General features: G+C 32.3%; 3 protein-coding genes, 1 long non-coding RNA gene and 1 pseudogene across 4 annotated transcripts; 2 read left to right on the top strand and 3 right to left on the bottom strand.

The window, feature by feature from the left end:
- Positions 1-1394: 1394 nt before the first annotated feature.
- Positions 1395-8440, bottom strand: LOC103858719 (annotated as a pseudogene).
- Positions 1541-2884, top strand: LOC117132375. The gene is made up of 2 exons (XR_004455951.1): positions 1541-1782; positions 1932-2884. It is a non-coding gene; the product is annotated as an uncharacterized LOC117132375 (long non-coding RNA).
- Positions 8441-8599: 159 nt separating the features above from the next.
- LOC103858720 (serine/threonine-protein phosphatase BSL1) lies at positions 8600-13925 on the top strand. Its single transcript, XM_009136126.2, has 21 exons — positions 8600-9000; positions 9076-9136; positions 9199-9277; positions 9345-9424; positions 9493-9587; positions 9861-9960; positions 10050-10119; positions 10259-10360; positions 10583-10664; positions 10784-10954; positions 11096-11258; positions 11344-11545; positions 11697-11867; positions 11956-12194; positions 12269-12353; positions 12430-12528; positions 12591-12790; positions 12850-12925; positions 13017-13152; positions 13245-13384; positions 13644-13925. Exons 1-21 carry the CDS (start codon positions 8799-8801, stop codon positions 13725-13727), a joined length of 2637 nt encoding a protein of 878 aa, XP_009134374.2. The 5' UTR covers positions 8600-8798; the 3' UTR covers positions 13728-13925.
- Positions 13926-14582: 657 nt separating this feature from the next.
- LOC103858721 (probable 2-oxoglutarate-dependent dioxygenase AOP1) lies at positions 14583-16408 on the bottom strand. Its single transcript, XM_009136127.3, has 3 exons — positions 16026-16408; positions 15163-15490; positions 14583-15059 (listed from the first exon to the last, which is right to left on the bottom strand). Exons 1-3 carry the CDS (start codon positions 16406-16408, stop codon positions 14811-14813), a joined length of 960 nt encoding a protein of 319 aa, XP_009134375.1. The 3' UTR covers positions 14583-14810.
- Positions 16409-20588: 4180 nt separating this feature from the next.
- AOP2-1 (probable 2-oxoglutarate-dependent dioxygenase AOP1) lies at positions 20589-25922 on the bottom strand. Its single transcript, XM_009136128.3, has 4 exons — positions 25715-25922; positions 25181-25560; positions 22517-23207; positions 20589-21158 (listed from the first exon to the last, which is right to left on the bottom strand). Exons 1-4 carry the CDS (start codon positions 25832-25834, stop codon positions 20898-20900), a joined length of 1452 nt encoding a protein of 483 aa, XP_009134376.3. The 5' UTR covers positions 25835-25922; the 3' UTR covers positions 20589-20897.
- Between the last annotated feature and the right edge of the window lie 336 nt (positions 25923-26258).

The raw sequence follows: 26258 nt of genomic DNA on the forward strand, positions 1-26258 counted from the left end.
CATGTCAGATGATTCTAAAAATTTTAATGGTGGATGATGATAACGTAAAACTTGCAGTCTACGTAAAAATATCATGTGCACACCTACAAAACTCGATTGAAGCTCTAAACAAATCTCAGATTACTTTCCGATTTATCTCTATTTTTTGTTAACTCGTCAGGTTCTAAGAGTATCTCCAATGTATAACTTCATTTTTTTTTCTAAAATGGAGTAAAAATGAAAATATAGTAAAATTGTTTCAACCCTACTCCATTTTTCACTCCATAATGGAGTGATGAACAAACAAAAAATAGATTATTCCATTTATGAAATAAATTTCATTATGGAGTGAGATATAAAGTTGGGTTGGAGCATTCTTTACTCCATATTCACTTTTACTCAATTTTAGAAAAAAATGGAGTAGGAATGAAGATACCCTAATCAACTGTTGAATTTATGCGTAGAGAAATTCAGAAAATGTAAGTTTTTACTTTGGGAATTTCTTTTATACTAAGATGTAAAACATCTATTCTATTAAAATAAAAATCACAATGTGTAATATTTTAAATTGGACATTTTCTAGAAAGTCATCATATTTCATTGTCTTATCATTTATTTTCATATAAATCAAAACTTTTACATAAATCAAAACTATCTATCTTTGAAAGACCAAAATCCCAAAATGAGAGACAACAAGAGGAGAAGAAAGTGAACGAGAGAGAAAATCATTAAAAAAAAATTTGTGAAAAAAGTTTAATTTTTTAGTATATTTGAGGTCGGTGTGATAGAACTTGTAAAATTTCCTGGATTAATAATAATTTTCTTTGTAGCAGGTCTGGACGTAGGTAAGATTGGCCGACCTTCGTTAACAATTTGTGTGTGTCGTCCTGCTTCTATAGGTTTTGGATTCCTGCAAATTTGATCCGAGTATTTTTTAACAATTAGTATCAGAGCACCAACTGGTATCAGAGCTTGAATTATGTTGGTGATATCGGTTTGTCAACATAGCTTGAGTTATGTTGAGTTACTAATCACGTGAACAGTAATAATAAATTTTGTCGGTGATATCGGTTTGTCAACATAGGTGTCTTAATTCTTGGTGGTTCCAGAAAGCATGGGAAGCAAAAACGGTTCGGCGCACAATATCAAAAAATTTAATGATACAGATTATGTATTTTGGAGAATGCAAAGTGAAGATTACCTGTACGGAAAAAAGCTTTATTAAGCACTAAGCAAGAAGCTAGAGAAGATGGATCATGATATATACTATCTTAAAATTCCAAATTGGTGTTTCAAAAAAAAAATCTTGAAATTTCAAACAAACAAAAAAAATATAATATATATGTGATGTAGATAAAGGCATATTTTTAAACATTGAATAGTATACATGTATCTTAGATAAAATTCCAACAAAATCAAAAATAAAAATTTATTCAATATAAACGTACTATCAAATATTTTGAGTTTGTTTCTTTTTAATTATTATCGTCACGCCGAAAACCACATATAATTCTATGAATCTTGGACCATTCGACTTACTTTACTCAACTTTTTAATGGTACACAATTTGTTATTTCAACAAGCCTAAAGACCTTTACTTATGGGTAATCCTCGAGGAATAGGAGTACACTTAAGGGGATGAGCCATTGTCAAGACCATTCCGGAAAGAGTCTCTTCCATGTTAACCTTGTCTCCTTCTATTTTCCAATCGAAACACTGAATCATCATTCCAATGGCTGTTCCTAGAAAGATATAAGCTAGATTTGTTCCAGGACATCCTCTCCTTTCGCTACCAAAAGGAAGGTACTTGAGTACTTTCTCCTTTGTGGCATCTTCTTGTTCTGATCCTAAAGAAGCTAGAAATCTCTCTGGCTTGAAGTCATCAGGATTTTCCCAGTAATCAGAATCTCTCATCACAGCATAACCATTAACTACAAGTGTTGTCTTTTCAGGAACATAGAACCCTCCCATCACACATCCTTCTTGGAGCCTCCTTCCGAAGACAGGGATTGGCGGGTACAATCTTAGCCCTTCTTTGACCACCCCTTGCAAATAAGGAAGGTTTGGTAGGTCTGTTTCCTGAATCAACCTTGATTTTCCTACGACAGAATCGATTTCTTCTCTCATTCTCTCCATAGTGCTAGGGTTGTTAATGATTTCTGCCATTTTCCACTGTATTGTTTGCTTGGATGTGTCCGTGCCTCCAAGGAAAAGCTCCTGCAAGTTATAAACTCTTTTAAAATACCTACCCTTATCTGAACTAGAAGCTACTCCTACCCTTCAACAGGAGAACCCGACTGCCTCGCCAAACTTTATCCCCACTTTACCCACTTTAGTAGATTCACAACCTACTCCCACTGCAGCATCTATTATGGAGTCATCTCCATCAACCGTTACCAACACTGAGGTTAGTGAAACTTTAGTCGTTGGTCCTCAAGCCACAACACATACACCCTTTGCATTTGAGAGCCCTGCTCAGTTCAAAGGGTCAAGAGATGTGGGAGTGGATGAAGATGGGACCGAGCCTTCTAGCTCGCTCAGCTTGACAAGAGGTGGGAGGGAAACAAAACCCCCTAGCAAATACCAAGACATGGAATGGAAGACGGTTCGAGGGAGAGGGAAGCGTGGCCGCCGCGGTCGTGGTTCTTATCACTAGTTATTGCCTTTCATTACAGTGTTGGTTATTCTAGTCAACTTTGGTTGTTTCATTGGTTGAGATTCAATCTTTTCATGCAAACTTTATCAAACTATAAGACTCATGTCTTATCTTGTAACATTTATAGTTTTTTAATATGAAAGCCCTTTTTCAAAAAAAAAAAAAAAAACTCTTTTAAAATACCTATATTTAATAGGAAAATTTTCTTAAAAGATATTAAATTGGTTCTTTTTTACTAAAAACACATAAGGATGAAAATGATCAAAAATGTTTCATTAAAAAAAGTAAATATAAGTAATTATTTAAATTAATAATAAAATTGTATTACCAAAAAATACGTTTTTCAATTCTAACTATTTTTTTTTTACTTTTTGAATTTGCGTTTTCAAAATTTTATTTTAAAATCCTAAAAATAAATTTGAAACTATTTTTAAATTAGTATTTTAATTTTTAAATACTAATTTTTTTAAAAAAAATCCCAGCCTCCTTTCAAATAGTTAATTCTAGAGTATAAACGTTTTTTTTTATATTTAATGAAACTTGATCATTTTAATATTTGTGTGCTATATGTATGATTTGGTATCCTAGGTTGTTTTTTTTGTATACCACGAACAAAGCCTTGATCTGGTCCCTAGTGATCTTATACTCTGATTTTTCGTCTCCTTTTGCTTCCAGCAACACGTCCATCAAATTCATACCTTGCTTCTCTGCTACGTTTTCGTGTTCCGCAAGAAACGTCTCCAGCACCTTGTCATATCTTTCGGAAATACCCATTATCTCCTCTTTAAACAGTGAGATTCCAAGCTTTTCAAGTGGCTTGCGCAACAAGGTTGTAAACAAAACCTTCTTTGTCAAGGAAATAGATTCTGTAATCAGTCCCCAGACTCTCTCACCTTCACCATCCTCCTCCGAGCACGTCCTCCCAACTATCATCTTGCATGTGCTGTTGTTAGTGAATATCATCGCTTCTCTACGGATCTCAACGCACTCCTTCTTCCTCGCTTTCTCGAGGAGACGAAAGTAGAACCGCTCTAGCTCCTCTGCACGCACGGCTCGTAACCGCTCGATTGCGTGTGGTCCAAGTAGCTTTGTGATGAGAAGTTTCTTCATGAACTTCCAGTAATCTCCATGTGGAGCGGAGAAGAATCCAGTTTCTCCGAAAAAGAGGGACTCGTCGATTGGAGGGAGGCCACGGGACGATATGTTCACGTCATGGGACTTAAAGATCTCGCTGGCCATTGAGGCAGATGAGACGAGAACAATGGGGGAGGTGGAAGATGCGGAGATGGAGGTAAGGTCCGTACTTGGATGAGATTTTCTGAAAGCATTTGTGGATTAGAGGAGATAGAAAATGGTGAAGATGGCCGATGATTGGCAGAGAAGGAGGGCTCGGAGGCGATTTCAAATCAACCTTTGGTTTCTTGAAGAAGAAGAAGCCAAGGAAAGAGAGGAGTGAGAAGAAGGATAAGAGGAACAAAATGAAAGAGTTTTGGAATTCGAAGTTGATCATTGCTGCTTGAAGTGAAGAAGATACTGATGAAACAAGAGGCATTTGTTGATTAAGACTCAATGGGTACTCTACTTATTATATAGACAGACTAGTAGATACGAACAACAAAAGGACCCATTTAGGTTAGCATTTATAAACGAATACAGAAAAAGAGAAAGATAACTATTCTAACTTCCTTACACCACTCATTCGCTAGCGTGTAGCGACATTCAATGCTAGACGATATCCTGACACACAAAGGAATGCGACATCAATAGTGTGGGCGTCACCACCCCGCCACTAACTGCTTCCCGCAGACCTAACCTTTCTTTCATATAATCATGCAGTGTTCAATAGCTGAATTTTCCTAAATTAGCTTAATTTGTGGTCCCATTTTTTCCATACTTATACTCTGATATTTGTATGTTTGGTTTACCGTCATTTAACCTGATTTTGAATCGTTCCAAATTCTCATTGAACACATTACATTTAGTCTAAATCCAACTTATTCATCTCAATTTTCATGACTACAAGTGTTTTCACACTTTGAATAAATTCGTCGAAGAATAAATCCTTCCATGATCAGTTTACAATTATAAATACTGGAAGCGGGTATACATACATCAGTTTCCACATACCAGGAAAACGAGCATATAAACCCCATTAGCCATGGATGATTGGACACGTTACACATACATCTGCAAGAAAACTATGGAAAAATTAACTCAAGTTAGTCCGTTACAACTCCTTTCTTGTGTGCCATATGACAATATGTTTACGTACACGTATACCACGTACTGATTTGTCAAAAGCACGTACGGGTAATTCCTTTTTGGTTAAAGTTTTTTTTTTTAATTTTTAAATACGAGTTTTCTTGATTATTTTATCTGTAAATACGTTTGAAGTCCATCGAATGTGAAATTTTAAGGTAATGGTTGATGCTACTGTTGATAAAATCAAAGAGGGTAGATAAAACATAGGTCTCCTATCAATAACTAATGACCACGTTATACTTACGCTGAAAAATATATTGCCTTGAAGAACTTGTGGTGACTAGTTAGAAGAAGGAAAAAACTGAGATGACAACTAACAAACGTGAACATGCAAGTCGTTTCCATCCTAGCCAAACACTCGACGAGTACTGTCTAAGGTGAAACCTAAGGCTCCTAATCGAATTTAAACATTTCTGTCATCACCGGCCAACTTAGAGGCATGAGAATAATGTGATGATGAATTTGATCCAAGCGTTCATAGGCCAAGAACAAATCATAAGGTCTTGATAAAGCCACCAATTAATATCCAATCAAGTGAACCTGATAAGATTACCTAATATTAATGACGTCAACTCCCAAGCCGTATGTAAGGTGTAAACTGAAAGGCAAATGCCTCAAATCCCTTTTTGTGAAGAATACCTAAAATTAACAGTGAATTAGGTCAATATCCATAGAAAACATGTTAATTAGGAAACTACACTGGACTGTAGCAAAAGGATGAGAAGAATTACCATTAGAATCTAGAGTAACTTATCACACGTGAGAAAATGTAGGTCATGTGCTGGCATAAAGGTGGCAATGCTAATCTGGAAAGATTTCGTTTCCTCTACTTACCACTAAAAACGTTGTGTATTGCCAACTTGTATTTTGTTTGTATTCGTTTAAAATTTTATTAGAATTTGGCAACACATACACAATTGCTCAATCAAATCAGACCAATCACGACGACAATCTCAAACAAGATAATGCGTTCTATCTTTTAAAACTCATCATTTTTCGTTACTCTACATTCGGAGATTCTTCGGAGTGATCCGACGATAAAGATTACACATCTCATCTCACCTCCAGAACCCTAAAGTCAGAGATTGGGTCCCGTTATCCTCACGAAAAGGATAATAATATGATAATTAGCTAGATAACAAAATTTCTAAATAGAAAACTATACTAGTAGTATTTTGTTTAGTTGGGATAACTGTGTTTAGGAATCAAAAGTGGTGGAAATTGTATTTTGATATTTTTGAACATATATGTGAGCGCAACATATGACATAATATGAGTACTAAATTAGTCTAGTTTGCTAACAAATTTAGTTTCTCGTCTACTAAATTGCTTAACCATCGTCAACCAATTTTCTCTTGATGTAAAATATAAATTACGAAATTCTGTATGCCGAATAACTCAACTATTTCCCGTCTAGCATATTGTCAACTAGGTAAGATTTTTAATTTCTAATTTGAAAAAAATAACAAAAGTAAGTGTCAATTTCATCCTAAATAGAGTGAAAGAGTGAAAATTCCAATGGATTGGGAAGAATTTAACTATTAACCACCATTTTTTTAACCATAACCATTTATGAAATTTTATTAGCGGGCAAACAGCCTTATTTAGCATGTCTAATATATTACATAACCATCTACTATTTTGTTATTACGATGCACCAACATGTTATTTGTGGCTACCCCAAGATAGAGGGTATATCCATCTCCGTACTTGATGACTCAGTTAATTTTTCTACAAAGTATTTTGTCATGCTAGATAATTTTCATGAAACAAACAGAAATAAACAATCAAGCAATGTAAATGACTGTTATTATTATAGTTATTATCATACATACTTCAAAGCTGGTCCTATAATTCTAAAGGCCACAAGCACACTGCACATACAAGAAAAGGATGAAATTAATATGTGTAGCAAGGAGGATTCAAACCTTGCACTTTAAATAAAACAGCTACTGCCATTTAACTAGTAGACTAAAGGTAGTTTTCAAAAACATGTGGCCGTTTTAATATTTATTAAAATAAAATGGAGGCCGAAAGCGCGTGCTTCATAACCAGGGTCAGCTCTGCATAATTGTGCATGAGAACATTTATAACCCAAAAAGTTGGAATACAAACTGTGGAATTTCACAACTCTCTAGCAGAACTCTTGCATGCTACTAGAAAACATTATATTAAACATCAAAATATTTGTTGTCTGATAGGATTGAAAACCATTGCTTGAAACCACCCTTGGCCTCTCTCCCTTTTGAGTATGTCTCCTTCGCTACTACATGAACTGTTTGAGTTTGCTGGTTCCTATTTCATCCCACCCAAATGTCAGTTGAAGCATCCGTGATACCGTATCTTCCTTGGTGTTAGTATTTGTTCCAATTGAAGTATATTATTGTAGAGAAGATAAATTAGAATCCACCAAATCATCTAAAACACTGACTCTTACACTTGTAGAAAAACTTCCAGATAAACAATTACAACTCAATCGTATATAAACTAACATCAAAATTGGCCATACACAAACCCATTTAACCAATCTGATGGTTGGTGGGGTGAGGAGTGGGAAGGAAGGCCATGAAAGGGGGAGATTTGGTCAAGCGAGGTGTGGTTGGGTGAGGAGTGGTCATAGGAATTGGGAGAGGGTTGACTGAGTGAAACGTGGTTGGGAGAGGAGTGGTTAGAGGAATTGTGGTCGAAGAAAGTGTGTATGGGGTATCGTCGTTAGGATCAGACATGTTCTTCAAAAACTTTTTAATAATATAAACTCGAAATTATTAATATTATAGATAATTTTATTAAGTTATAATATTTTAATAAATTTAATTAATTATAAAATTATAAATGGATAACTATTGATATTTTCAACTTTATCTTTAAACATAATTTTATATAAGGAGTATTCGTAAACCCCTTGTATCGTATTTGTTATTAAGTGCTTTTGAACTATAAAACCTGTTGTTTAATTAATAAAGTTTAAGAGAGCTGGGTGTAAAAAAACTAGCCGAGAACATAATTATTGCTACCTGTATTCCAAATTCTTTATACTCGTGTTAGATTTAATATAGCCAATTTTTTTAAAGAAATATAAAGGGAAACTATTTTATCTAATGAAATAAGAAAATTATGTTGATTATAAAATGTATTTAAGAGTACAGTTTATAACAAAAATCTCATATACAAAAAGAAAAAGTACAACGATTAAAAAGTAGAAGTTTTAATCAAAAAATATCAATTTCCATAACTTAAAACAAAATAAATAAACCATTTTATTTTATTAGTTCTATTTCTATTAATTTTTATTTAAGTATTGAAATCTTTTGGTGTTAACTAGGTTAATTTGGTCACTTCGCTTATAAATAAGTATAATTTTCAAAAGTTCAAAATTATGGTGTAGTTTTCAAACTATAATCTCACTTGATGGCATTTTCATAATTTTCCCATAATTAAATTAGTCAATGTGTTTATGCCAATAATCAAATAAAGGTAAAAGTTTTAGCAACTTTAATTTTTCTCTTTTCTAATATTAAACCCTATCTGATGTTGTCAAAAAAAAAAAAAAAAAACCCTATCTGATAATTAATTTAATTATTACAAATGCTACGTTACATCTCCGAAGTTGAGGGGGGGGTATAATCGACATTACACGAACCAATAAAAGCCGTTGACTTTGAAAGAGGACTAAAGTACAGCTCAACACAAACGCCTTTTCTACCCTTATTACAAAACCGTGTCCTCGATAATCCGCCGGACCAACATTTTCGTTTTAATTTTTCTCATTTTTTTAAATCGTCTCGGAAAATAAAAGAAAGAGGTTTACTTGGGAAAGGTAGAGAGGGAGACGACAGAGTCCGCCGTGAAGTCTTACTCCTCCGATCGGAACTTTCCACCAAAGTTCACATCACCAAGTGCCATGGCAGCGAAACCGTGGCTACATCCAGCTCCTCAGTACAAAACCCTAGAAACCTTCTGGGACGACGAAGACGACGCTCCTGGTCCTCGATGCGCTCACACGCTTACCGCCGTTGCAGCTACCAAGACTCACGGCCCTCGTCTCATACTCTTCGGCGGCGCCACCGCTATCGAGGGCGGCAACTCCTCCGTACCTGGGATCAGTAAGTATCCCTCGATTTAGACTTGAATCTACGGTTTTGATCTGATGTGCTGCTTGGGGGTTGTTGTTATTATAGGGTTAGCTGGTGTGACCAACACGGTGCATTCTTATGATGTTCTCACTAGGAAGTGGACAAGGTAAAATGAATTTACGGTTTAGGTTTTTGTTTGTTTTCTTGAATTAAACCGGAATTTTGTAGGCTTAAACCGGCTGGTGAGCCTCCGTCTCCTAGGGCTGCTCACGCCGCAGCTGCTGTTGGCACCATGGTCGTTTTTCAGGTACATTAATCAGGCTTTTAGTCAATTGCAACGGTCCACACGTGGTTATGTTTTGGTTGATTAACAGGGTGGCATTGGCCCGGCCGGGCATTCTACTGATGATCTTTACGTTCTTGACATGACTAATGATAAGTACAAGTGGCATAGGTGAGAGATTTCTTGGCTATTTGTTGAATTGGATGTCAATATGCTTGTATTTAATTGTTGTTGTTCAGGGTGGTGGTTCAAGGGGAAGGTCCAGGCCCTCGCTATGGTCATGTTATGGATTTAGTTTCTCAGAGGTATCTTGTTACAGTCACCGGAAATGATGGTAAGAAAATATCTTTATTAGCCGACATTTCATGTGCCTAGCTTACCCTAACAGGCATCAACAACTAGGGACCTATCTTAGTCAAAATCCTAGTGATAGACCATTATTCAATAGCCAATGCTACTTTGATATGTATATGCATTTTTCTTTCTGACTTTATATATTATTGTATGGTTATGAGAACCTTCCGTGCAAGTTCTTACATGGAAATTAGTTACTCTGTTTATTTCTTAAAGATCCTGAAATCGTTTCTCCATCTGTGTTTGGAACCAGGGAAACGAGCTCTCTCTGACGCTTGGGCATTAGATACAGCTCAGAAACCATATGTATGGCAGAGACTGAACCCTGATGGTGACCGACCAAGTGCTAGAATGTTAGTGATTTAGTTGATTGGAATTGAATACTGTAAAAAAAAAATGTTTCTTCAACTGAACTTTCACATTTTGATATTATTTTTTGTAGGTATGCTTCTGGCAGCGCTCGTTCTGACGGCATGTTCTTACTTTGCGGTGGAAGAGACACCTTGGGGGCGGTATACTTATTTTATCCACTACATATATAAATTGCGAGCATTTCCCTTACTGTAGCTGGGCTTATTTTGCTATATGATCTCATATCATATATCATTTATGATTTTTGGCATATTAATGAATATTTTCGTGCAACTGCAGCCATTGGGAGATGCTTACGGTTTACTCATGCATAGAAATGGTCAGTGGGAATGGACTCTGGCTCCAGGAGTAGCTCCTTCTCCAAGATACCAACATGCGGCGGTAAACTAAATCTTACTCTAGTTTCGAAACGTATGGAAAATAAGCTCTTAAGCTTAGGCTAATAGTAGACTGCACATTGTAGCCTTAGAAACCAAGTCAACACTTACTTGGCCTTAAGATAAAAAAAGGATTAGTTAGGCGTTAAACTTCAATTACAACACAGCTCTCTAATCCTAGCCGTTATTACTGCGTTCTTTAATTGTTTTATTTCTTTCTCATCAGGTATTTGTAGGTGCAAGATTGCATGTCAGCGGTGGTGTTCTAAGAGGAGGCCGCATGATAGATGCTGAAGCAACTGTTGCAGGTATTCAACGGCTGTTTTTCTTTATTTTATTTTGTGTTTGATGTGATTAATTTTTTTTTTTTGCTCGCTCGCAGCCATTTTCAGTAATGGTAATTATTAAGAAATATTTCTTCTTGCAGTGCTTGATACTGCTGCTGGTGTATGGTTGGATAGAAATGGGCAAGTGACTTCTGCACGTGGCAGTAAAGGACAAGTCGATCAAGATCCTTCTTTTGAACTTATGCGTCGCTGTCGCCATGGTGCTGCATCAGTTGGCATCCGAATCTATGTACATGGTGGTCTTAGAGGAGGTAACCCTGATTTTTTTTTGTTTTTTTGCCTTTTTATTAACACAAGATGCATATATGTTTATTGCATTACATGTTAGTTCTATGGTTTAGTTAATGCCTTTCTTTGTATGACTAAGTTGCTGTAATTTTATTTCCTGGCAGATGTGTTGCTTGACGATTTTCTAGTGGCTGAAAACTCAACATTCCAGTCAGACATCAGTTCTCCTTTGTCAGCAACCCAACAAAGCTCCACTCCCAGGTTTTCTTATGCCGCACGACCTCCTTCAGGCTCTGAACCAGCACTTTCCTTATCCGAAGGACTGAGGTTTATCCCGTTTCACATACTTTTTTTTGGTTTTGTGATTAACTCTATCATTACATGTCTTTCCTTTCTCCTTTGACAATATCAGATTGGATGAAAATTCCATGGAGAAATTGACGGAGGCTTCTGCAGCGGAAGCAGAGGTGGCTAGTTCTGTTTGGCGAGCTGCGCAATTAGATTCTACTTCTCTAGATGAAGAACCCTCCGCATCTGATGGCAGCTCGGCAACAGTAGAAACCACTAGTGACGGTCCTGAAACTGAAGGAGATGTCCGGCTTCATCCAAGAGCTGTATGTTAAATATCTCTATTGGTTCTTTTATAGCTGAATGTTGCTCTCATACCTTAGATTATCTTTAGTTGCTTCGTTTGTTTACTTCAAAATTCAAATGGATGTTATTTTTATTTGCTCACCAAAATGGCCTTACTACCTCATTTTATAGGTTGTGGTAGCAAAGGAGACGGTCGGAAGTCTAGGCGGCATGGTAAGACAGCTAAGCTTGGATCAGTTTCAGAATGAGAGCCGGCGGATGGTTCCCATGAATAATAGCGATGTGCCACAACCCACCAAGAAGTTCACGAGACAGAAGTCTCCTCAAGGCCTGCATAAAAAGGTATGGTTACCATGTAATATTATTAGTTAGGTCCACCACCTCTGACACAATGATCAGCTAACATCTACGAATATCTTGTTGCTTGCAGGTCATTTCTGCTTTGTTGAGACCAAGAAACTGGAAACCTCCTGGCAACAGGAAGTTTTTCTTGGATTCTTACGAAGTTGGGGAACTCTGTTATGCTGCTGAACAAATATTCATGCATGAACAAACGGTTCTTCAGCTCAAAGCTCCTATCAAAGTCTTTGGTGATCTCCATGGGCAATTCGGAGATTTGATGCGGTTGTTTGATGAGTATGGGTTTCCCTCAACAGCTGGAGATATCACGTAAGTCTGAGCACACGATTGAATAATTTGAGTAAAAAAATAATCACTAATCCATTAAAACTTATTATCTTCAGGTATATTGATTATTTATTTTTGGGAGATTATGTCGACCGTGGGCAACACAGCCTGGAGACTATAACTTTGCTGCTTGCATTGAAGGCAAGACGGTTTCATATTACTAGTGTCACTTGGATTCTGCGTCATGGGTTTATGATCCTTAGATGTTCCTTTGCAGATAGAATATCCGGAGAATTTTCACTTGATTCGTGGAAATCACGAGGCTGCTGATATCAATGCCCTATTTGGCTTCCGTCTGGAGTGCATAGAAAGAATGGTAACTTTGTCAATTATTTTAGCTTATCTGCTTGGACTAAGCCTGCTCTTTACTTATACAAGGGAGAGAGTGATGGGATATGGGCATGGACAAGATTCAATCAACTCTTCAATCATCTTCCCCTCGCTGCACTCATCGAGAATAAAATTATATGTATGCATGGTGGGATCGGGAGGTCAATCAGTACAGTGGAACAGATCGAAAAAATCGAAAGGCCCATAACAATGGATGCTGGATCCCTTGTTCTTATGGATTTATTATGGTAATACGTCATTTCTTCTTCTGCTTTTAAATATTGATCACTAATATTTTGAAGTACAGGTCTGATCCTACAGAGAACGATAGTATAGAGGGTTTGAGACCAAACGCTAGAGGACCCGGTCTTGTCACGTTTGGGGTAAAAACACATTCTCTTATCGTCTCTTTTCATTAGTATAATAATCTTTTTTGGGGGCCAATCACTGAGGGCATAAATGTTGATATTGCAGCCTGATAGAGTTACAGAGTTCTGTAAGAAGAATAAACTACAGCTAATTATTAGGGCCCATGAATGTGTAATGGATGGATTCGAAAGATTTGCGCAAGGACAGTTGATTACGCTATTTTCGGCTACAAATTACTGCGGTAAGGAGAAACAAGAATCAGTCAAAAACCGCTTCTTGGGTAGGCTTTTGAGGTAACAAAATAAAAACATTTTGGTGATACTTTTCTAACAGGAACGGCGAACAATGCGGGAGCTATATTGGTTGTTGGGAGAGGATTGGTGATTGTTCCTAAGCTGATTCATCCTCTTCCACCTCCTATCTTATCTCCAGAGAATTCTCCAGAACATTCTGGAGACGACGCTTGGATGCAGGTAATACCACTTGTGTCTAAACCGCGATACATGTATATAGTTCTGGAACAAGCGAGACATTTTCCTACCGTGTACAATGGAGTGTCATGTCTTTGTTTCGCAAGGCACTCTTAAGTTAGTAGTTACGTGTGTGCATACCAATTCACTTGCTTGGAGAAAAAGGATAGTCCTGGAATAAGATGATCTAGTAGAGTTTATGTAGCCATAAGTTCTGTTGTAGAAAAGAAATGAACACTGAAACCAAAGTATCTGTATGCAGGAGCTGAATATCCAGAGACCACCTACTCCAACACGAGGGAGGCCACAGCCAGATTTTGACAGAAGCTCGCTTGCATACATCTAAATCTAAATTGCATTGGTGTTTTATTGGTAGAAGCAAAAGACATTGAAAGTTTGGTATAACTCTATACAAGTATAGCAAGATCTATGTTTAAAATTTTGCATTGTTCATAAACTCAGCCGGACATGTGTAATATAATAACGCACATTCTGTACCAGAGAATGAGAATGGTATAATAATACTTACCTTTGTTCTGTTCTTCCCTCTTTTGCTTCTCTAGTGAGATGGTGTACGCATTATGTTTATGTTTAAGCATATGCATGTGAAAACAATATCAAATGACAAAAACAATTGATTGGTTGCTACATGAAAACATGTTTATGTTTACTATTGATTTAAACTATAAAATAGTTAATCCCAAAAGATAATGTATTTATTATCAAATTTTAATAGGCCTGGAACACAAAATATTTATTTTATAAAAGCAGAGGATATTAGAAAGTTGAAGAACCTACACACAAAGAATCTCCATCCATGTGATGAAAGAATGATGAGATTTTGAGCCATTTTTCGTCTTTTGTTTTACTATCCAAACCGTCAACTTGATACTGATGAACTATTGTGATGGTGTTCTTATCGGTATGAGAAGATAGACCTCACTTTGTCTCTTCATCATCACGATCATCATTATCAGGAGGTGGTGAATACTTCCATCATTCTTTTCTTTTTTTATCAGCAGCGAATACTTCATTCGAAAAAGATAATTTGTAGAATTAATATGTTCCTCAATGTATTTTTCTATCCCAAAACTCTCCGTTATCATTCTTCTCACCATCACATCCAGTTCTGGTAATTGCTTCGAGAACCCATGCATCGACTAACTTTTTCAACACAAAAATATAATGAGTTGAATTCTTGAAACGCTTTAAAGAATGTTTCATTACGCAAAAAAAAACAACCTTTTTATCGGATAATATTTTTTTTTAACAAAGTATAAATAAAACCTTATTTCATACCTTTTTTTTTTTATGAAAGGGACCTTATTTCATACCAAACATAAACACACAAAATATTATTGGATGGATTTAAACAATCAAACATAAAGCCATTATTACATTCCTTGCTGCGAAAAGATTAAATGATGCTTCAGAGAGCACAGAAAGCATGGAGAGTAGACTGAGCTGCAAACCCAGCTTCCGTGTTATAGAAGTCACGGTAATCATTGAATTCAAAGGGTTTGAACACACGTGGATGTTCTTCATCGATAAGTTCTTCAGGTGAATCTAGGATAACTCCTGTTTTTGGAGTCGAGAACAGTGCAGTCGAATACCTTGTCTTCTTTGCTGTCACTAGGACTCGGTGATATGTAGATGCCAATCGACCATTCAAAAATGCCTGTAACATAAACAATTAAATAACACGATTGTTTTATACATTTAGTGTATGTGGTGTGTTTATCAAAAATGTTACACATTAGAAGGAAGTGGGAAGAACTTACACACATAGAATCTCCAACCATGACGATGAAAGAATTTTGATGAGATGGTTTCACTTTAAACCATTTTTTGTCTTTGTTCTGAATTTCCAAACCATCAACTTGATACTGATGAAGTATTGTCATGATGTTCTTATCTGTATGAGAAGGTAAACCTAACTTTTTCTCTTCATGAGGACGAGGTGGTGTATACTTCATCATGCGAAAAAGGTAATTTGTAGAATCAAGATGTTCGTCAATGTATTTCTCTATCCCAAAACTCTCCATTATCATTCTCCTCACCATCACGTCCAGTTCCGCTAATTTCTCGGAAATCCCATGCATCGTCTCACTTTTTCAACGCACAATATATATGAGTTGAATTCTTGAAAGGTTTTGAAGAATGTTTCAAACGCAAATAGTATGCGTTGATGATTCATCAATCAAAATATGAGTTGAATAGTTGAAATGTTTTAAAGAATGTTTCCAAGGCAGGTATATTCGGATGCAATAAGAGACGTACGGGGTCACGTGCCCCCGTCTCATTCTTCATTTTCTTTAAGCAATTAAGATTAATCAAGGCCAGTGCCCCCATCTAATTATAAAATATAGTGAAATTTTTTTAAGTGCCCTCGGTTAAATGCCGTTCTAGATCCGCCACTGGGTATATAATCAAAATATATGAGTTAAGTTCTTGAGAGGTTATAAAAAATTTTTTAAAGGCAAATAGTTAGATTGGTCAATCAAAAAATGTTTTATATAGACCAATAAAAATATTTTGTTTTAATACAAATAAACCTAGATTTTATTTTTTGAGTAAATGTTAAATTTATTCGAATGAAAATCATTTTTCCAGTGAATTGTCCTTTAGCTAATCTAGATCATACCTAATTCTCTTGTTTCCATGGTCAGGCCATAGCTGTTGAGTAAACTCGTTGACTTTCTCCGCAAGATTAGCATCATCGATCCCGAAACTCTCGTAAATATCTTGGCTTAGGTATCCATGATAAGGTTTTGAAGACACGTTTCTCTCTTTGGTCTGAGTGGGCAAATCAAAAAGCTCTTCCATGGCTTCGAAAACAGACTTATCAAGCTCCACTGACACTTTGTCAAAGAAAGCTTCGAAACAGCCATAGTCTTCTAAAGCTTTGCGGACATCAGTCTTCACTTTGTCCCACTTTGAGGTTCCTGGTGTTAGGCATTGGTCGGAGAAATCGATAACTGGAAGTTGAATAGAATCGGAAAGAGGATGAAGAGAGACTGAATCCATTTCTTGATTCTTAATTAGTTTTTTTTTTTTTTACAAAAAGATTCTTAGAATTTTGATGATGTGTTTCGGTTTCTTGTCTCTGGCTTAAATACCAATTTTTTTTTTTTTTTGTGGAAATCGAGTTCTATAGCAACTAGTTAGTTAGTATGCGTTTTACACATGGTAGACTGACTAGGCTGACTTGGTTGCTACGCACAGCTGTTTATAAATTTAACAATTATGCAATAATTGCGTTTGTTGACAGTAATGACAAATTTAGCGTTTGTTGACCGTAATGACAAATTTAGGGTTTGTTGACGGTAGTGACAGATGTTACGCTGCTGCTTGCATGTAAGTAATCCGAGCATGACTATCCCATAAATCCATTTGGGGTTCATAATTTTTTTTTGTCTGATTTAAAAAAAAAGTTAAAAAGCAAATTAATCATGGACCGTCACGTATCAGTGGGACCCGCAAACAGTGCAAGAACCAACTTAAATTGATTCTTATTTGACCACTTTTGTAATCGGTTTTTAGCATTTTTGTGGAGCCCATGCACTAAAAACTCCACTTATCCACTGCATTAAAGTGGCCTAATGTCTTTATCATTCAAGATAATATTGCTAATGAATTGTTTTATTTTCATTATAAATCTTTTTAAATGAATGTAGACCACTGTAAAATTGGTTGAAAAGATGTGATAACATATTTTAATTGTAAGTGCATTAATATGAACTTGAGAGGTCAATATTATCTGTTTTCAGCAATATAATTAATTATATAAAAATTTATAAATTTGATTATGAAAATAATTAAAAATATATATTACTTAATATATATATATAATACATGTCTTCAAATAAGATATTTACGTTATCTAATTTCACGAATGTTGACTATATTTAACATCTACAAATAAGACTTTAGTTTATATTCACAAGTTAAAGATCACAAATCAGTATACTAAAAATAGAATAAAACTAAAAATCACATGTTTAATATATTATTTTTATCTAATTTTTGAATTCTCAAACAAAAAAATATGGCATGATGCGGGTTAGAGTTTAGTCTGTAAAAAAATATACTGTAATAATATATATATAATGTGTGTATAGGAAATGCTATATATTAAAATAAATTTGGAAGAACACGCACACAGAAAAACTCCATCTTGATGAGGAAAAATGTTGATAAAATGTTTCACTTAGTTCCATTTTCCTCTTTGGTCTTGATGTTCTTATTGCTTTCTTGATTTTGGCATACATACCATTTATTTTGGGCTCTACAGCTAGTAGTTAGAGCATATCAACTAAAAAGGAAAAATGTCTTAAAATTTGTTCAAATAAAAGTATTAATATTTTAATGAAATTTAATTATATAATTAAAAATTCATTTAAAATAAGAATTAATCTAATATATACATTTTAAGTGTTATAAAATTTCAATGAATTTGTTATCTTATTTAAAAACATTTCCATTTTTTTGCTTGTAATTGTGCCTATACAAAAATTAACTCATGTGAGAACTTCCAATGAAAATTAAAAAAAAAAAGAACTTCCAATGAAAATGTTTGTAGCATGCGTTTCTAGAGGGTAGCTCGACTTGCTGTTGTGCAAAGTTGTTTATTGACTATATAAATAATGTAGTTGTGTTTGTTGACGGTAAGAGAGCATATATTCTCCGAATCTCAGATATAAAACTTAAAAAAACTCACAAAGGTTCCATAATTCACATGTCTAAAATTTAATAATCAATCAATATTTTATTAAAATGTTATTACTGCCGGAATAAAATCCAATAAAATATGGTTATTCATACAAGTAAGAATATATTAGTTTGTCCATCCATATTATCTTCAATCAGATTTGAACTTATACAAGTAAGAGTATATTAGTTTGTCCATCCAATAGACCGTCCGACACAAATGAGAATTGATTTTCGTTTATGTTAAAAACGAGTATCATCCTGATGATCCATACATATGGGTTTTAAAATTTTAGCCTAAAATAAATTCATCCAATAATGGTGCATATGGATGGATGAAGATGAACATGTCTAGAATCATAAATGATTAATCTATCGTTATCCAAATAAAACATTTAATCTAAGTTTTAGACAATAAATAGTTACAGCTCAGATTTTTCTCCAAAATTGCAAAATTGTATTTTTTTCTGAAAATATTAATCGTATTTTCCACCAAAATCATAAAATCACTTTGATTTTTAAATTAAAGACTGTGTGTGTTCAAAAATTAATATTTTATTAAAATCATAAAATCACTTTGATTTTTTAAGTTACATAGCACCTAGTTAATAGAGAATATTCTTAAGGACTGTGTGTGTTCAAAAATTAATATTTTATTAAGAATAGAAATAGTATTTATCAAAAATATGTAAACATTTAACAATAACTCCCCAGGAAATAAAAATAAATACATAAAATAGTTTTTTTGCATCAAATTCGATAAACAGTTATAATGGTGCATGTGATATATATATATATCTTATATATTAAAACAGAAGTCACAACCTTGATTCATGTGTAATTTTTTTAGAAATGGACCTAATGGACCTATTCATAGAAATTCATACTATATTTTAATTCAGACTAATAATAAATATAATTTTAAAAATATTTTAATCATAGTATCTTTTGATATCTTTTCATTTTAAATATAAATATATTTATTTTAAAATTCTAACAAATCTGTTTAAGAAGATTTTTGCAAGATCTTCATTTTTGAAATTATATTTAAATATTTTCACTAATTTCAAAATTAGTTTAAAATATTATTATACATTAATATATTCAGTTATATAAAATGAAAAATAAAAAAATCTATAATATTTTAGTTATTATATAATCATAATCAATCATATTAAATTAAAATTATTATATTGAGATAAATATAATAAAATTGTATTAAATTTAAATATTTATATATTTTATTTTCGTAATTATAAAATATTTATGTTCAAAAATAAAATCTAATATGTTGGTAAGATGGGTTAACATTATCAAACTATATAATACATGTATAAAAATTAACATGTATTTTTTAAAGTTAATAATATAAAATCTTTGTAACTACTTTAATCATAATATATTTTAATTTTAAATATAATATATATGTATATATTATATTTTAAAAATTCTAATAAATCTGTGTAATATTTAAACAATAACTTAATGTATTTTAAGTTATCGTTTAGAAATGAAAATAAATAAATTATATCCTATTTTATCTACTTTTATAGTCATGATCCTGTTAAAATATAATTATTATACTAAAATAAATATGATAAAATTATATTCAATTGATAAATTTATAAATTTTATTTTCATAAATATAAAACTATTTATTTAAAATATAATATGATGATAGAACGACTTAAAATTAACAAACTATATAATACATATCTAAAAATTAACATATCTTACACTTTTATATATACAATAATAAATTACCTAAAATGAATAAGCATAAAAATATTGGTAAACAAGAAATCCAGTTTTAAAATACGGGCCAGAATTTAGCATAAATTAAATACAAAATATTTTTTAAATATATTTTCTCATGAATATATTAATTTGCTTAATAACTAAATGCAAATACAATAAGATAAATATATAATAAGAAGCGGCAAATACATAAGGTTTAAACAATTAATTACTTATAACATGTAAATTATAAAATTATTGTATTTGAAATAGTTATATAAATATTTAAGTACATGATTAACTTTAAAAATATATACCACTTATGTTTTAAAACAATAATTTATGTATAGAAAAGTGAAAACAAACATCCGTGCGGTTGCACGGGTCAAAATCTAGTATATGTTAAAAGGAATAACATTGAAAGGGGGGGGGGGGTTCAGCAAAGAGAAAAATGTAATTTATATTGTTACATAAATATGCAGTAGATAAGTTACAGATTTAAATTTGTTGTGAAATTAATTCAGGAAATTTATTTATTAGTTTCAGAAAAGACATGGAAAACATAAAGTTAAGAATAATTATTACTTTAGTGGCACTAATATCTAAATAAATTGTATTTTAAGGTAAATCTATATTTGTACTTCTTTTTTAATAATATAGGAGATAGTTATGATCAAATAAACTGACTCCCTTAGTCTACAAATTCGTTTTCGGCATTTTGCGACCCAACAAATTCAAAAGAAGCGTGTCTACCTCTCGATATATTTAAAAACTTCATAAACTCTTATAATAAAATGAGCATACAAATCTACATGAAAGTTATATAGCACCTAGTTATGGAGTGGTGCCACATCAATAAACTCAACAATCATATCAAATTATTGTACATGTGCGTGTGTACATGTGCTTAATTTATTTCCAACAATAGAGAAACGTACGCATAGTCAATACTTCACCAATAGAACTCAACTAATCAAACCTTTTATTTAGTACTATAGAGGTTTTTTATTAGTTGAATCTTGAAACTACCAAAGCATTTGTATAAACTCCCATAATTATGCGCACACATTTAAGCTCCGGAGACGGCACAATAAGCATGCAGAGTAGATCGAGCTCTACGGCCAACCTCAGTGTGATAGAAGCTCATCAAGTCAACGTAAGTTAATGGTTTGAATACACGTGGATGCTGCTCGTCCACAAGTTCCTTTGGTGGTTCTATGATGTAATCTCTATTTGGAGTCGAGAACAATCCTATTGAATATCTCGTCTTCTTTTTCTCCGTCACTCTTACTCGATGAAACGGGAGAAATAGTCTACCATTCATAAGTGCCTGCAATCAAAAAACATATACATTGCCAAGTACATCATTAGTACTTATTTTTGTGTAACACCAAGATCATGATCAGAAGAAAATAAACATTAAAAATGAAATAATTAACTTCGTCAAATAGAAAGTAAGCAAAACATGGTGTATAGACATGCACTAATTGTCTAACTGGACTGAAAGTGAAAGTGACAAGAGCAAATAAATCATAAGACATTAGAGCGATCACCATTGGTATAATTTTTAAGGTGTATATCTCAATTTTTAATATTAGTATACTTTTTTTTCTCAGCAGTATAATTTTATTATATAATTAAATTTTAAACATAGAATAAATATGAATACTTACATACTGACACATGTGATTTGTGTCTCTCATAGTTTTTTCAAAGAAAGTTTTTTTTCTTACATTTTTTCTTTCTTTCCCACATTCTTTTTTTTTTTCTATTTTTATTCTTTTGGCTATTTTAATGTTGATAAATTCTGCGAAAATTTTGATGTTAATATTTTTAAAGAATTTTTTATAATATAATTTTTTAAAAATAACAATGAATTTTTACTCAAATGCGTTCATCTTTAGTATATGGATGCTATATTTTATCTACAATAAGGAAATGCTATTTATTATTTTTAAATATTGAGACGAAAACAGTATTTCTAAAGTATGAAAATATAATATTTTTTTATTATAGAAAAATATATTAGAGTAAAAATTTGTTTCTATTTACAAAATTATATTATAAGAAAAAATAGAGATACGTTGAAGATAGTTTTAATATTGTTATATGTTTGGTTGGTCTCCTGGCCCCTGTGAATGAGAGAGTAAACATGAGCACATAAAAGTATGAAATCATAAAATATTAGTTCGTAGAGAAAGAGTGAACGTGAATTAAATAATATTTTTCTTTTTTTCTTCCACTAATTTAGTTACATTCCATTACTATAATACTTTAATTTCTCTATCTGTAATTCAGTTAGTTTAGATAATCTATGTTTTTTTTTTGAAGGCTAGATGATCAATGTTCGTGCACAATTATAGCAAAACCTTAAAACTTTTGGACAGATCACAAATCATCAATGTTTTTTTTTTGTCGGCAATCATCAATGTTTAGAAAGCAAATAACATCAAAATCGATAAGGTGTATTTACTTTTGTAACTATGTACATATCAATTAATATCTGTATGTATAGGCTCTGAATTTCAATAGTTTTCAAATAATACTACGAAACAGTAAAAAAGATTTGGCTTGATTAATTTAGAATATTAAAGGGTAAATTATTCCATAAGTATGTCATAAAATCTTGATTAATATGAGGAGTTAATATTTTATGCATGCATGCCATTTAAAAAGGAGTTAACTTACATGTAGAGAATCTCCAGCGATAACAACGAAAGTGTTATGAGATGGCTTCACTCTGATCCACTTTTCATCTTTGGTTAACACCTCCAAACCTTCAATCTCATATTGATAAAGTACTGTCAAAAGGTTTTTATCAGTATGAGAAGGTAAGCCTAATTTCTTCTCCTCAATATCAGCGCCAACATTAGCATTAGTATCACCATTAGTACCAACACTGACATTAGCATTAACATTATCAACGTCGGCGCTAGACTTAACACTAGCACAATCATTAGTATTAGCATCAACACCAGCACCAACGTCGCCATTAGCTTTAGCAACATCATTAGCATCATCATCAATATGAACGTTAGCAATACCAACAACAATATCATTAGTATCAGCACCAGCATTAGCATCATCACTAGCAACAACCTTGTCATTGTCACCAGTACTGGCTGAATCGCCAGCACCAACATCCGCACCAGTATTACCATTGTTATTCGTATTAGCACCATCACCAGCATCATTAGCACCTGCCGCAACATTAGTATCAACATCACGTGGTGCTGAATACTTCATCAGTCGTAGACGGTAATTCATTGACTTGAGGTTCTCATCAAAGTAATCCTCTATCCCAAAGCTCTCAAATACCATTCTTCTCACCATTACATCCAATTCTGCCATCTTCTCTGAAAACTTATGTATCCTTTCGCTGTTTTCAAGACATAAATTTCTTTGAGCAATTTGAATAGATACAAGAGAAGAAAACAACAAAACAAAAACGCAAGAACGTATACTATGAAATTAAAAAATTCAAGTCATTGGTTTCATATCTGAGTGAACTAGCATTTTCTCTACGGAACAATATATAAAAATCAAGTTTTCTATGTAGACAGAAAAAAAAAATTGTCACTTGTCTGAACTACACAAATAATACTATTTTGAGCGGAAAAATATATAACATGCTCTAACTAGAAGAAATTAACGAAATCCTAGGAACAATATATTCGATAATACTAACAAGAATTTACGTACAATTTACTTTCCAGAAATACCCAAAGATATCACTAAAACATCTTTTTGATAGAAAATAGTAAGGGAAATTTTTTTCAAAATATCATTAATTAAAAGTTTTAGTTCTTTTTATTTTATATTTGTGTTTGGGTTTAGTGAGTAGAATTTACAGTTTAGAGTTTAGTGATTATAGTTTAAGGTTTAACTAGATTTTGACCCGCGTAACCACGCGGGTGTTTGTTTTTACTTTTTTTATACATAAATTATTATTTTTAAACATTAGTGGTATATTTTTTTAACATTAATCATATACTTAAATGTTTATATAACTATTTCAAATATAATAATATTATATTTTACATGTTATAATCAATCATTTGATTAAAACCGTATGTATTTTTACTTCTTATTATATATTTATCTTATTGTATTTGCATTTAGTTATTAAGCAAATTAATATATTCATGAAAAAACATATTTGAAAATATTTTGTATTTAATTTATGCTAAATTCTGACCCGTGTTTCAAAGCTGTATTTCTTTTTACTAATATTTTTTAAAGTTTATTCAATTTAGATAATATATTATTGTATATACAAAAGTCTAAAATATGTTACTTTTTAGACATGTATTATAAGGTTTGTTAATTTTAAGCCGTTCTATCATCATATTATATTTTTAAAATAAATGATTTATATTTATGAAAATAAAATTTATAAATTTATCAATTGAATATATTTTTATCATATTTATTTAAGTATAATAATTGTATTTTAACATGATCATGTTATAAAGTGGATAAAATAGGATATAATTTATTTATTTTTTATTTTATAAACGATAACTTAAAATACATTAAATTATTGTTAAAATACTTTTACACAGATTTATTAAAATTTAAAATGAAAATATATTATGATTAAAGTAGTTACAAAGATTTTATATTATAAAGAAATACATGTTAATTTTTATACATGTATTATATATTTTGCTGAATCCATCTTACCAACATATTAGATTTTATTTTTGAACATAAATTTTTATACTTATGAAAATAAAATTTATAAATTTAATACAGTTTTATTATACTTAGCTCAATATAATAATTTTCTTTTAATATGATTGATTATTGTTATATAATATATAAAATATTACAGAATTTTTTTATTTTTTATTTTATAAACGATTACTGAATTTATTAATGTATAATAATATTTCAAACTAATTTCGAAATTAGTGAAAAATATTTAAATATAATTTCGAAAATGAAGATCCTCTAAAGATCTTTTAAAACAGATTTGTTAGATTTTTAAAATAAATATATTTATATTTAAAATAAAAAGGATATCAAAAGATATTATGATAAAAGTATTTTAAAAATTCTATGTATTATTAGTCTTAATAAAATACATTTAATAAAATTTCTAAGTGATGGTCCAAATTAAAAAAAAAATCATACATGAAAAAAGTCATGACTTCTCTTTTAATATATAAGATATTTAGAAAATGTGATTAGAGTAAGGGTTTAGGGTTTGGAGTAATTTAGTTATTTTATCTCTTAATTAGTGCTAGTTTAAGGTTCTAATTGGGTGTTTTTTTGTTACAATTTTTTTTTTGTTATCTAAGAGATTAATTTTCCCTTTTACTCTATGAAGTTCATAACAATACGGACCTGGTACTCTTGTTACCCTCACAATCAGGGCGTAGCAGTTGAGTAAATTCGTTAACTTTCTCCAAAACATTGGCATCCTGGATCCCCAGACTCTCGGAAATACCATTATGAGTCATATATCCAGTGTAGGGTTTGGGAGACACGTTTCTTCTTTTGGCCTCAACAGGTAGCTGGAAAAGCTCTTTCATGGCTTCCAAAACCGATTCCTTAAGCTCCTCTGACACTCTATCATATGACACCTCGAACGCGCCGTAGTCTTCAAGAGCTTTACGGACATCACTCCTCACTTCAACCCACTTCTCACTTCCTGGTTTTAGGGTTTGGTCCGAGAGATGGATGACTGGAAGTTGAGGAGTACTGTCTGAACCCATTCTTCTTTCCTTTGGTGCATATCCAAAAAAATACATTTACAAATGTAAATTAGCTTTTAACTTAACTCAATTTTTAGTTAGCTCTTTAATATATAACAACAAATGAAAGCGCGTTTACAAAAAAAAAACAAATGAAAGCATTCAAAACTTATAAGAGTATTACCGTTGGAGTTTTCTTTATTCTAGGAGACCAAGTTGGTTTTCTTTGCTTAAGGGTGTTTTGCTTTCCTGGTGAGAAAGTAAGTGATGGAGTGACCCATTTATACTGAAAATTTATATACATTTAAACACACGTGGGTTTATTATGAATATACAAAGGGAGGAAAGTTGGTGAATTAATTGTCACAAAAACATATATCTTTCTAAACGTTGGTGAATGGTTTCCGTCCTTTATAGCGTTTCAACACATTGCGTCTTTTTTTGAAACTAACACATTGCGATATCCTCAATATATTAATTGAAAAACATTAAAAAATTATAACATGTAGTTTGTGCTAATTAAAAAAAGTATTATGCTGAGTTGTCACGTAATTAGAATGCTAATTTTGCTTACATGGCGGCTTGAGAATCAATTGAGAATTTGTTAGTCCAAAATTAAACTGCTATGAAATGTTATATTATATAGTATGTCCATTATGGATCATTCATTTATTAAATTGAAATTATTATATATATTTTCCTTAACTAAAACCTACGGAATTACCTAA

This window comes from Brassica rapa, chromosome A03 (genome assembly GCF_000309985.2).
Source record: "Brassica rapa cultivar Chiifu-401-42 chromosome A03, CAAS_Brap_v3.01, whole genome shotgun sequence".
NCBI lineage: Eukaryota > Viridiplantae > Streptophyta > Magnoliopsida > Brassicales > Brassicaceae > Brassica > Brassica rapa.